This window comes from Protomyctophum parallelum, assembly GCF_964188405.1.
Source record: "Protomyctophum parallelum genome assembly, chromosome: 6".
In the NCBI taxonomy this organism is placed as follows: Eukaryota; Metazoa; Chordata; class Actinopteri; order Myctophiformes; family Myctophidae; genus Protomyctophum; species Protomyctophum parallelum.
Window position 1 is genome coordinate 37,606,751 of NC_139701.1, and position 13,840 is coordinate 37,620,590.

The 13,840-nt window shown below is 43.8% G+C and overlaps 1 protein-coding gene across 1 annotated transcript in view; it reads left to right on the forward strand.

The window, feature by feature from the left end:
• Window positions 1-430: 430 nt before the first annotated feature.
• Window positions 431-13,840, forward strand: part of hcn2b (hyperpolarization activated cyclic nucleotide-gated potassium channel 2b) — a gene marked incomplete at its 3' end in the record, with an annotated part of 46,858 nt that continues 33,448 nt past the window's right edge. The window contains exons 1-3 of the mRNA XM_083766576.1: window positions 431-1,218; window positions 2,600-3,023; window positions 11,827-11,988. Of these exons, the coding sequence (XP_083622702.1) occupies window positions 437-1,218; window positions 2,600-3,023; window positions 11,827-11,988 (1,368 nt within the window). The 5' untranslated portion in view covers window positions 431-436. The remainder of the gene's footprint in view (window positions 1,219-2,599; window positions 3,024-11,826; window positions 11,989-13,840) is intronic.

The following is a 13,840-nucleotide window of genomic DNA, read 5'->3' on the forward strand; positions in this document are numbered from 1 at the left end:
TTTACTTTAGTAATAGTATACTTTAGTAATAGTATACTTTAGTAATAGTATACTTTAGTAATAGTATACTTTAGTAATAGTAATAGTAACTTTAATAACTAATAACCTTAGTAATAGTATACTATTACTAAAGTTTAGTGGTAATAATGGAGTATAGCTGCCCTACATATAGGCATGACGCCGCCCATTCTCGCCAAGACAAGGTTCCTCCTCCAGGTACGCGAGGAGGTGGAAACGTAAAGCCATGGTGACGCGAGGTTAATATACGCGCGCGGCCGGGAGGAACAGCTGTGATGGACGAGGCGTCGGAAGATGACGACTCCAAATTCCATCAGCTTCAGTTAACACCATGCATGGTGGCACCAGTGTCAACTCAGCTGGATGCGAGGATGGGCACAGTGGGAGTGGAGCCTGTGGACAGTGTGGAGGCATCAAAATGAAGCAATTTACGCCAGGAGGGGGAGCCGCGTCCACTGTGCGTAAAAACTCCAATAACAATGAGCTGTGGCTCGTGCCACTGCCAGACGAGGAGTGTGCACCTCTTACTACCGCCACAACCTCCTCTCTGCCATGCCAGAGAGATGCTGCTGCTGGCGGCCGAGGTAGCTCAGACTGCAGGGGCGGAGGGCTCCAAATCCCACAGACATCTGCGAGCGACCGAGGCGAGGGGGCCACCGGCATGATATGCAACAAAAACGGAGATTGCAGAAGGGACCCGAACAGTTCAGGGAGCCTCTCCTCTCTCCTCTCTAGACAGGAGAAGCAGACAGGTGGAACAGTTCCAGCTGAGGTCGTTAACGTGCAAGCTGCATGTAACTCCACTGTCGCCGGCATGGACGGTTCGATCACCTCAGCGGGCTCCTTGACACAGGGGGTCGAGGAGGTGGCCGGGGTCACTACGGAGAAGAACTTCAAGGACTCCAGAGTTTCCTTCTCCTATGCCCCCAACAGTAGAGACTCCACTATGGTCCCTGGGCAGACCCCGAGTGAACAGTCCAGGAATTCTGTCACATTTGTTAAACGCGAGGATGGCTCCCAGATTGTGCCGGATGACGGGGACAGTCGGACATACATGCAGCGGCAATTTAGTTCCATGCTTCAGCCTGGAGTTAACAAATTTTCCCTGCGCATGTTTGGCAGCCAAAAGGCAGTGGAAAAAGAACAAGAACGCGTTAAATCAGCGGGTAATTGGATTATCCATCCATACAGCGACTTCAGGTACGGCTTACATTATGTATGACTATACGAGTTGTTATATATTAAATATTGCCTGACCTATATGACCGAGACAGTCCCCTTAAATCTTAATATGAAGTATAGGCTATAGTCACATTTCCATGACGGCTTTATCTGTTATTTTTGTTTTGACAACCAGTTTTGTTTGTTTGTTTTTTAAACAATGAGAATCAAGAGTAGGCATATACATTTTAAAATGTATATGGCTAGGCCTACTCTTAATATTGCTGATGTTCCCAATTTGGTCCATTACGAAATCTATGAAACACTGACTATGACTTGAAGCAAATCAAGCCAAGATCAACTTAGAAAAAGTCAGTTGAAATCAGATTCAGCATGCACCCAGCAGTGGCAGCACCAAGGACAGCTCCTATTAGGACAATCAAACATATACGCTTCCGTATCGTGGATCCACATAGCATATAGCCTTCCAATCTTAGTTCTCCTGGTCCTAGATAAATATTAGGCTCCAACGAAAGCAACTTTTGCGATAGGAAACGTCTTTCTAAAACCACCCACGTCACCGTCACAACGTCGAGTCATTGGCGTTAGAATGGGAGCTCATGACTCAGCGACACGCCTTATCAGCTCCAATCAGAGGATCTTCTTACTTGTCTTAAGATAAGCAACGATGCATTGATTCACTGAGTCTTTGTGTGTCCTTTTCCATATACAGTATAGCTTTGGGTAAATTGGGTTTATAATCACCAGTCTACCGTGCACAACATCATTGCTTTGACCTTGGGATGACCTTAATGAGGCAGATAGCCATATATGCTATACACTAAAAAAGTAATTTGTGTTGTGGTGGCAGTTGAGTGAGTGAATGGTGGCGTGTGTGTGTGTGTGTGTGTGTGTGTGTGTGTGTGTGTGTGTGTGTGTGTGTGTGTGCGTGCGTGCGTGCGTGCGTGCGTGCGTGCGTGTGTGTGTGTGTGTGTGAAACGACCTACTAGTTGCCACAAATAAAGTAATACCAGCTTCTCTTGTCTTATGATATGCATAGCAGACTACCCTTCACCTGACCAGGCATTCTTTGTGCAGTCTTCAGGTTCATTTGATACATGCATTGCTTTCAGTTGATTCTCTCTCTCTCTCTCTCTCTCTCTCTCTCTCTCTCTCTCTCTCTCTCATATATATATATATATATTTACTATTTGATACTATTTGTGTCAGTATGTGTTTGTTTTTATACGTGTTTGTGTATTTGTACCTGTGTGTCTTTCACACTTTCAGCTTTTTCCTCTGGTAGTTACTTAATTCAGCTCATTCACAGGCCTGCTTTGCTCTGTTCCCCTGTCTGTTTCGTCCCGCCTCGTCTTTTTCTCTAAACCTCTCCCCCTCTCTGCCCCTGCACCACTGTCAGGTTTTACTGGGACTTCACCATGCTACTGTTCATGGTAGGTAACCTAATCATCATCCCTGTGGGAATCACCTTCTTCAAGGACGAGACCACCACACCCTGGATCATCTTCAACGTGGTCTCTGACACCTTCTTCCTCATGGACCTGGTGCTCAACTTCAGGACGGGCATCGTGTTCGAGGACAACACTGAGATCATCCTGGACCCCAAGAAGATCAAGATGAAGTACCTGAAGACCTGGTTCGTGGTGGACTTTGTCTCCTCCATCCCCGTGGATTATATCTTTCTCATCGTGGAGAAAGGGATCGACTCGGAGGTGTACAAGACGGCCAGGGCGCTTCGGATCGTGCGATTCACAAAGATCCTCAGCTTGCTGCGCCTGCTGCGGTTGTCCCGCCTCATCCGCTACATCCACCAGTGGGAGGAGGTACGTAGGCTCAGGCCTTTTGTTTGGCATTTACTATCCAATGGCAGGGAATGGTTTGAGTGCTTCAGTAAGGAGGAAGGCTGGAATGGTATTGATGCAATGCTTATGATGACGTTGAAGAAACTGTGTGATAATATGTATTTAGAACTTTAAATACAAACTACAGTGTCATCCCCTTGTACAGGGACACATGCATCTCCTACCTCAATTAAAAAATAAAATATTCTGGTGACATTTTGCATAATTTAAAAACAAGCCAAGCCCATGCACTGACAGAAGTGGGCTTTTGCTGTCAGCTCAGTGCTGTGACTGTCATACTGATAGTGATAGAAGAAGTAGCTTTGGGAAACAACATTTCCAGAGCCATGTGGACCATAGGTCAGAACTTGAAGACTATCTCGCGTGTCTGTAGTATGACTCAAGTACATCCCCTGGACATGACGCTATTATCTCAGGGAGCCCCAATCGAATCCTTGATGGTGGTGAGTGCAAGCACAGAGGTATTGTGGCTGAGGATTGAACCCCAGGCAGCCTCCCAGTCTCAGAGATGACCCTCAAACCACACGGCCACTGAGCTGGCATAGGGTGGTAATCATAATTTAATCGTTCTTTAAAATGCACAACATAGTACTTGAAAATGCGACTAAAATGCGAGTTGCCTGCCCTACAAACAAGGTTGGAATCCGTAGTAATCTAATCTATTTCAAAACTGCACACAGTACTTGTACATGAAAGTAAATGAGACTATTGAGTTGACAATGTCCACATCTAGAAATGTTGATTGAAATATATTCATGATCCCAATTGATCCCAATTGACACAAACATTTATACTAGCTGTTGTAAGTGTGAAATGAATCGATATTGAGCAAGTTGAGCAACATGGCCTATTTCTCAGCTCAAATATTATCGGAATACATTTTCAAAACATTTTCTCATAACAATAAGGACAGCTGGGTCATGAAACTTTCTCAACCTTTTCTGGATCAGGGCCCACTTGAAAATCAGGTGTTTCTGTGTTTGCGGGCCATTCTTCTGAGCCACATTTGGCTGACATGGTGTGTGGTGTGTGTGCATGCGTGCATGCATGCACTTGTGTGTGTGTGTGTGTGTGTGTGTGTGGAATAGGTGAAATAGCACAGATTGGCAATTCTGTACATACAGTACACGCCTAGAAAACCACAAAATCTGTACATATTATTGTCTCCACCAGGCCACCAGGCCGAAGTCATGGGGAGAGTATGTTTTGCACTCCGTCTGTGCGTCCGTCTGTCTATGTGTCTGTCCTTCCGTCCGTCCGTGTGTCCGTCCGTCCGTCCGTTCAAGGTTCAAGGTTCAAGGTTCTTTATTATTTTTTCTCCTTATGCCCATGTCGCCACAGTGCAGCGCCAATACATCTTTCTTGCATCAAAGAAAACGAAAACAGAGGTGGGGGAGATGGGGGGGATGCGGGGGAGGGAGGCAGAGTTGGGGTGGGGGTGTTGACAGAGAGGTACGGGGTGGGAGGGGGCATACATCACATCACATTACAATTGTCATTGTATCGTGCAGGCACAGACTGTACTTGAGTGGGGGGCAGGGCGGGTTGTAGGTCTGGACAACAATAAAAAAACACTACCCACAGTGTGTGTGAAGTGTCATAATAAGTTCATTGTTGATGTAAGCATATCCTGAGCAGCCCTCCCGGATTTGGGTCCCAGGGTCGCGTTGTCTCAAAGTCCAGATAGTGAGTCAGTCCGTTACCAGCTAATCTCCGGCACCATTGGCCCGGTCGATGCAAAACGTTGCACACACACTCCCTGGATGCTAATGACCGAACCTCTGCCCCAACATTTCCAGAACGGCCTGTTATAGCGCCACCATGAGGCAGCATTTCACATTTTTACATTTAAACTGCATCGATCTGTGTGAAACGTTGCATGCACACTCCCTAGAGGCCAAGCAAGGAGGCCTATTATAGCGCCACCAGGAGGTCGACTTTTGTAAAACTATTTTTTTTAAATATTACTCCTCCAGATTCCGTCCAAAAACCCCACAAATCGTTACACAGTATCTCTATAGTCATGTGCTCAAGACAGATATGTCAGATATTTCATATTCCATAATTGGCTAACATTCCAAAGTTTGCAGGATTGGCCCGTTATGAACAAAAAGCCTCAAATCATGAACACAGCGTGTTTTCCTACCAGGCTGAGGAATAAATCCCACCCTTTTCACATTGGCCTGTTATAGCGCCACCAACAGGTGGATTTTTTCATTACCCAAAACATAAACAACCCCAAACATACTGCCTGTAGGATGACTCCTACTATATCGTAGGTGACTTGGCTAAATGTTCCACATGTATGCAAGATATCTCACATATTGCCATGAAATTTGCTATATGCATTAATGACTCAGTGACTACAACAATGACGTAATAAATTACCATCCGCTCCCGACCGTATCACAAAAGCAAAAAGGAATGCTTCCCAAGCTAATGTGTGAGAGAGGGCAGATGACAGTGGTGCCGCACCATTGGTTATTATTCGGACAAAGTACCATTCATATGATATAACTAACCCTAATCCTAATCCAAACCCTATACCTCACACTAACCTAAAGTAAATGTAACAGTACTTCGTTACTGTCCACCACTGTAAGCCATACGGTCTCAGGTAACCCAGACGGGAAAGGAGGAAACAAGCCATGAGACCCTGCCCTGTGATTAGGAACTATTAACATCATGATTAATGAGCCTGTAGAACTAATGTTCCCCAAGGCACCACAATAGCACTGGGGCATGTGTCACTGTCATGCCACAATGTGGGTCACGGCATGGGGCTTTGTCCAGAACCCATAGACTAGAAAACACAGATAAAGTGGTTCCACTTTTCCTTTGCACTATACAGGCCCTGATGAGATATGGGATGTTATTGTAGCAGATGAGACATGGAGCGACGCACACACACACACGCACACATTGGTCATGAAAAAAGCATTTACTACATATCAGCATGTGGAAACGTATGATACATGCTTCCTCTGTCCATGTACATATAGTCACATGCTCAAACGTCTGTACAAAAACGATAACAAAGATGATGACAGTGGTGCTAAAAATACAGTTGCCCTGCTGATTCCTCATTCTATATGGATTTTGACTTAGTGGGGGGGAGCAAATCTCTCATTCTTGACTGGACTACAGCTGAGTTAAACAGGGACGGAATCATCTTAGTAACATGATCATCTTTCACAAAATCCCATCCTGAGCTGAGCTAAGCTGAGCCGAGCTGAGCAGGGCAGGGCAGAACACAGCCAACCTCATTGGAATTGAGGTGATCTGAGCCAAGGCATACTTCGTTGACAGTTTCTTAACGTGTAAATAGATTTCTGTGGAGCGAGTTGGTCTTGCGGAAAACGTATAAATGAGCTATGCTGATCAGAGAATAAATAAGAGGTGAGCAGAGCTGAAAGGTGTCAGAGCAAGCACATGCAGCTGCATGTGGTTGAATCACTAATTATGGGTTTTATCAAATTACCACTCTCTAATTAAGAACGCAGTCATTTATTTTCATTGGAGCAAATTAGCACACACTTTTGAATCATAGGGTGAGGGTCATCTAGGTGAGATAATGTGGTCCAAGGACGAAGCTGTGTTTGATGGCTGTATTCTGCCCATCAAACAAATTTGGTCAAACCACGTGACTCCCATTGAAAAAGCATTGAGGCGGCCATCAAACACAGACAGAACACAGAACATGTGTTCTGCATGTGTGTATGAGGCCTTACAAGTTGATCGGGATCCTGCTCAGCAGGGTGCGGAACTGGGAGAGATAAGGTGTTCCTACTCTGCATGCGCTAATCCCGGTGAAATTAATCACTGTCAGGTGAGAAGAAGCGACTGGTGACTTCCATGTGTAACAGGATATTGTTTTATGTAACCTTGGGGTAAATGATGGCTGATAATGTTTCTGTGTTTCCGATGTGTAATTTGAACGGAGCTGTCTGTGTTCCTGGTTCAAACAGTCATCCCACACCAATTAAGATAGACCTGAGGCCCATTCTACAAATGTCTTCTAAAACAGTTTTCTGAAAAACGTATGTATATCAGTATATATATACCTTTCCATGTCAAGGACCCTCAAAATGTATTTGTATGTAAATATATTTGGCTGCAGACCCCTATCTTAATATTTCTGTTTCAGGGACCTCCTCCAGAAGCAAAGATTTGAGTTAAAAATAATAATAATAATAATAATAATAATAATATAATAATACAAAAGATAAAAATTATATATCTATATATATACATTTTCAAGGTTATTCAAAAAAAGCTGATCTACAAGCTCATAGCACGGTACGAAGTGACACGCTATGAGCTTGTATATATATGCAATATCTGAATAGCCCAAGTAGAAAACCCCACTTTGAGAACCAATGTGCTGTATAGCTCAAATCTAAAATGACACAGATGCTTTCCCAGTTTTAAACATTCTACAATGGTGTCATGCCAAAAAATATCTGATCTACAAGCTCTCAACAAATCATGTCACGTTGCCTGCTCTGGCATTTTGGCATTAGACAGCATCATACAACGGAGTAGCAAATTAGCATTACAAATTCAGAACTGCATGTGGAACTGCTTACAAGGTAACTTTAGCAGGGGAAGAAAATGACCACTAATGTTCCCAAGAACATTCCCCTCCTCGCTTTTATTGGATTATGTCGTAAATTAAAACTGAAATTGTAACACTGGAAAAAATGGAATGTATGGCAGCCCACAAGTACAGCACAATCGTTAAATCAATAAATTACGTTGGAATCAAATTGTTGTGATGTTTAATTAAAATGTGTTCTGTACCATGGTTTTATAATTAATTCCCTAAAGTTATTTATTTTGTTACTGAGCTCTGAGATCAACCGTGGAAATCCTTTCTCTATAGTAGAATCAATCCACGTCTCTGCTTTTGATAACCCTCCACCGACCGGTCCTTCATTTCTGCTGGTCAGACTTAATTACATACTGTATGAAATGTATGTAGGCCTAAACCACATTAACCCTGGCATCCCTATTTTGTTCAAACCTTTGTTTAAATGGTAGGGTTTAGTATACGATAGGGTACAGTATATAGGGTTATATACTATAGGGTTATAGAACCTATGGACTATAATCCAATCTCGTTACTGTTTAGTTTAGGGCACAAAGTCAGAGCTAGTGAGCATGCTGTAGCATCTTGTTCACATATCAAGACTGAAGCTTTAATTAGTACAACAGCATCAGCATTCAGACAACGTTGTCATTATACAATGAGCTCTGATCTTTGGCAGCAAGAATGGAGGACCAGAATGTGATTACTGTCCCTCAGTTAAATGCTGCTAAGGCCCTTCAGTGGTATGCCGTATAAACAGGCTCTACACAGTAAAATCCTCTGTGCTAATTTAACTCCGTAATTGTAAAAAAATAAATAGGACCGATGGCATGAATGTTACATTTGCACACTCTCAAAGTTAAATGAACACTATGGACATGTGTACTTTCTTGCAATCTCTGCATGTCTTTGAGAATGCTGTGTGGGTCAATATTACGGAGAACTATTGACATTAAAGACGGGTCAAGAGATCATCATAAATGCTGGAATGTCTTCTTCTTTTCCATTTCGGCTGTTCCCCTCACCACCCCTCCTCGTCCAAACCAGTCTGGCCTCTCTGGCTTTATCTCCAAAACATCTAACATGCGCTGTCCCTCTGATGTACTCGTTCCTGATCACATTTCCCATACTCAAGGCTGTGATGTCGGGATTGGAAGTAGCATTACCTTGCTGCTGCTTGACTGCACAACATGACAAGGTGGAACTAGAGGCGTCCCTCACATCTAGAGTACGGGCCACTACGTGGCCCTCACACGGTCACACCTACTGCACATCACACCGCCAACTGATGTGCCCATGTATGGAGATCTCTGTATCTGTCAATCCTTGTCCCTGGAGATCTGTCAGTCCGTGTCCTTTTTATGCCTATATATGGGCATGCTGATATGCCGAAATTATGGAGATCTTTGTATCTGTCAGTCCTTGTCCCTTTTTATGTCCAATTCCTCCAAACAGATATGTGTTACCAATGCTGCTCTACTGCACCCTATACTGGCTCACTTGCCAGTGAGCCCCCACTGGGAGGATCAGCTCAGTGGCCGTGTGGTTAGAGGGTCATCTCTGAGACTGAGAGGCTGCCTGGGGTTCAATCCTCGGCCACAATACCTCTCTGCTTGCACTCACCACCATCAAGGATTCGTTAGGGGCTCCCTGAGATAATAGCGTCATGTCCAGGGGATGTACTTGAGTCATACTACAGACACGTGAGACAGTCTTCTGACCTATGGTCCACATGGCTCTGGAAATGTTGGTTCCCTTACTACCCTATCACTATCAGTATGCAACTTAGACAGTCACAGCACTGAGCTGACAGCACGGCTGACACACAGGGCTCAAGCCCACTTCTGGCAGTGCATGTGCTTGGCTTGTTTTTAAATTATGGAAAATGTGACCAGAATCAAAATGGTAGAATTTGTGTGTGTGTGTGTGTGTGTGTGTGTGTGTGTGTGTGTGTGTGTGTGTGTGTGTGTGTGTGTGTGTGTGTGTGTGTGTGTGTGTGTGTGTGTGTGTGTGTGTGCCTGTGTTTCCATATACTGTATGTGTGTTTGCATGCATGTAAGCGTGGCCATGCATGCGTACATGTGTGCGTGCATGCATGTGTGTTTAAGTGCAGTTGGGTTGATGGTTGATATTATGATAGTTATTTTCTTCCTTAAGAGGGATGGTTCCATCTAGAGACCATAGTAATATTCATGGATCACTATAACATTGTGAGTGCGTGCATGTATTAAACACCTGGTGGAAAATCTGACCTGAGGGTGACACTTCAGGAATGGCCATGAGTCACCACAATTGGTAGTGTGCACTTTGCAACATGCCCATTAGATTATTAGATTGCGTGCAAGTGGAAGTGTTGCCACTAGGATACGGTACTAGAGGAAAGACCACAAAAAGCAGTAGGGTAAGGGTTCATCCTACACCAAGTTTCATGGCAATTCTATATATTTTGAGATATTGTGTGTGCAATTGTAAATCTTGGCCTAAGGGTGGTTCTAGAGAAAAGGCTACCAGTCACAAAAATGAATAGGGTTCATCCTTCAGGGGGCATTAATGCATATAGCAAATTTCATGGCAATATGTCTTGAAGTTGTGAGATATCTTGCATGCATGTGGAACATTTTGCCAAGTCACCTACGATATAGTAGGAGTCATACTACAGGCAGTATAAACGTAAGCAGCAAATTCCATGTCAATCCAGACAGTGATTTTTGTAGATATCTGGTGATGGACTAACATAGCCTGCAGATGGCAAGACTAAAAAGCCGGCTCTCCTCTACTCATTTGCATGTGTGCAAATATTGGCACACACGCACACAGGCACGTACAGTACACACGCACACATGCACACACACCGAGTTGTGGCGCATATTTGGGGTTGTTTATGTTTTGGGTAATGATGAAAGAAGGTACACAGTGTAACTCCCTTAAGTGTAATCTATTGGCCCATCCACAAGTTTTAGGTAACAAAATGTCCCTCCTAGGCCTCTAATACACACAGTGTGATGACAAATCAAGCCTGGCAAATGGCCATTTGGCCAGAACAGGAAAGCCACAGTGAGTGAGGGCTGTTTACAAGGCCGTGACCACAGCACCATGTCCCTGAGCTCTATACCAATAAGCGTTCTCACCTGACGACAGGCCTGCTGAGGTTAGGCAGTGCTTTATTTACAGAGCTCGTTATTCACATTCTGTCAGGCAAAACCTATTCTGTATGAGATTTTAATGGGAATTAATGGACTCAATTATTGGTCTTCTTTTTTTTATTAAGAATGCCATCTCAACCTGTCCATACAGAAACATTAACAACAATAAAATGCGTATTACTATTTGTTTTAGGAGGAGATATATTGCTGTGTTTGGAAACCCTGGGAGCAGGAAATATTTTACACACCCTGAACTTGGACTGACACTCTATAGAAGAGCAGTGGAGCTCAACCAGTGGGCCCGGGACCCCCAGGCGGTCCCCAGATGAAAGAGATATTTCACATTTTGACATCAGTATTTGTATTTAGACCTAGGATTTAAAGTCTAGATGCAATTTACAAGCTGAGGGAAGTGAGGAGATCAGTGGGTGAGCTATCATGGGTTGATTGTCAAACGTGTTGTCAAAAGTGTCAAAACGTAATCTCTTCTATAATACTCAACTCCTTCTCTAATTAGCCACTAGTATGTAAGGCCAGCTGCATGTACATTTGACATGATGTATCAGAGCGATGATGTTAAAAAAAATCTTCTCATCAAATAAATCAAAATCAAAGCTCAGTGGCCTTGGCCCTTGTGGTGAGAGTGTCCACCCTGAGAGTCGGAAGTTACAGTCACACCAAAGACTATAAAAATGGGACCCAATGCCTTGCTTGGCACTCAGCATCAAGGGTTAGATTGGGAGTAAGTCCCTGTGCCATAATAGCATAATGTCCAACTGGTGTACAGTACATGCAGCTTGTATGCCAAGCTACCTCACGCCCCATGGGCCACACGGCTCAGCAAGGCTTACTTATTACTCATCAAATAGTCCTATTTTGATGATGTTGGCTACATTGTATAATGTCCTTTCTAGCTCTCTTTCCACTGGGCATATTCGGTTCACAGAATGAAAATTTCACTATTCATTAGTACTATAATATGCATGAACACCCCTTTTATTTTGCCCCCTCCCTTTCCTCTGTCTGGCAGATCTTCCACATGACCTATGACCTGGCCAGTGCTGTGATGCGCATCTTCAACTTGATTGGCATGATGCTGCTGCTGTGTCACTGGGATGGCTGCCTCCAGTTCCTGGTACCCATGCTGCAGGACTTTCCTTCCAATTGCTGGGTCTCCCTCAACAAGATGGTGGTGAGTTCATTGTTCTGGCTATGCGCTGTTTGTTGGTGTTGGTATGTCTGTTGTCTGCTGCATGTCTATCAGCATTAGGCCTTAGGCCTTGTTTGTCTCCTTATTAACCCATTTTGACCTGAGATCAGATTCTAAAAATGTCTTCTACATCCTGACAGTTTTCTGAAAAAGCTATGTTTCTATGTCAGTCGTTCTTCGATTTGACACAGACAAAAATAACACACCGACACATGCACAGTTGCACGCACAGAGGATCTGCTCCAAATTGCTTCTAGATGGACTCAAACGAGCTGTCACAGCACACACATAGAAGTGAGAGGAAAAACACTAAAGTTTGCACACTGCGCTTCTTTTCATTTCTCATTTGTTTTGTTCCTCAGCCATGATCCTTTCTCTCCTTTTGTTCCTTTCTTCACTAATACTGTAGGTAGACCTAATATGTCTGCCTATTAGCAGATGGCCAGATGACCTCAATCGGAGGTGTTTCAAAATCCAAAATGTTTTCTGCCACGAAAGCAAAATCCCCTGCAGAGAGGACCTGGTGCAGAACTTCATCTTTATGATAAGAATAATAAGAATAAAAAATAGATCTGAACATTAAGAAAATTTGGTACTAAATATAAATATATGGTATGCCACGACAAGGTGAAAACAGGTGAAACTTTTGATCTACTAACAGGGCTGCAGAGGTCTAGAATTACTTGGGCTAGCCAGACATACAGTACACGCCCCATAATCAATCATTATCTGCAGGGACATAGCCTATACCACAAGAGCAACATTAAACCTCTCTGAATATCACTGCTACTCTGATCTGTAGTAGATGAAACAGTACTTTATTAGTATTTTAGCTAGATTGGAACATGCAGTATAATTCAGCCGTCGGGATAACTCCTCCTGTGTGTTGTTCCGTCATGTACTCGCTCAGTTTTCAGAGACTGTTCGTTCTGCAGCTGGTTGCCACGGTTAAGACATGATGCTACGTTTAAATATTCAGATGTCAGATGTGCATATTGGTGAGATTTCTGTCCCAAGAGTTTGTGGAAAGCACAGTGTGTTAAGACACGTGTCTGCTCTCTCTCTGTGTGAGTGTGTGTGTGTGTGTGTGTGTGTGTGTGTGTGTGTGTGTGTGTGTGTGTGTGTGTGTGTGTGTGTGTGTGTGTGTGTGTGTGTGTGTGTGTGTGTGTGTGTGTGTGTGTGTGTGCATGTACAGTATGTCTCAGGTCTCCAGTAACAGATGGAACTCACCATCTCTCCCTCTGTTTCCATCTCTCTCACTCTCTCTCTCTCTCTCTCTCTCTCTCTCTCTCTCTCTCTAAATGGTGAATTTATATAGCGCCTTTATCCAAGGCGCTTTACATAGATTGTGCATTACATTCACCCATTCACACACACATTCATACACTGATAATAATAATAATAGCTCAAGTTTATATAGCGCTTTTCTGAATACCCAAAGCGCTTTACATAAGAACACTAGGAACAGACTTTATTAGGAAAAAGAACTAAGCAAAACATAGCATAAACAACAACAGTACAAGGTTAAAAAGATAAAAAGATAAACGAGGGAAGGGGGGGGGCAGGGCGGAAACCATGCAAGGCACCAATCAGCACATCAGGAGCAATTAGGGGTTCAGTAGAAGAACACTTCGACACTAATTCTGGGGGAGCCCGGGTTCGAACTGGCAACCTTGCGGTTACCACCCCTCTCTCTCTCTCTCTCTCTCTCTCTCTCTCTCTCTCTCTCTCTCTCTCTCTCTCTCTCTCTCTCTCTCTCTCTCTCTCTCTCTCTCTCTCTCTCTCTCTCTCTCTCTCTCTCTCTCTCTCTCTCTCTCTCTCTCTCTGATCTCAC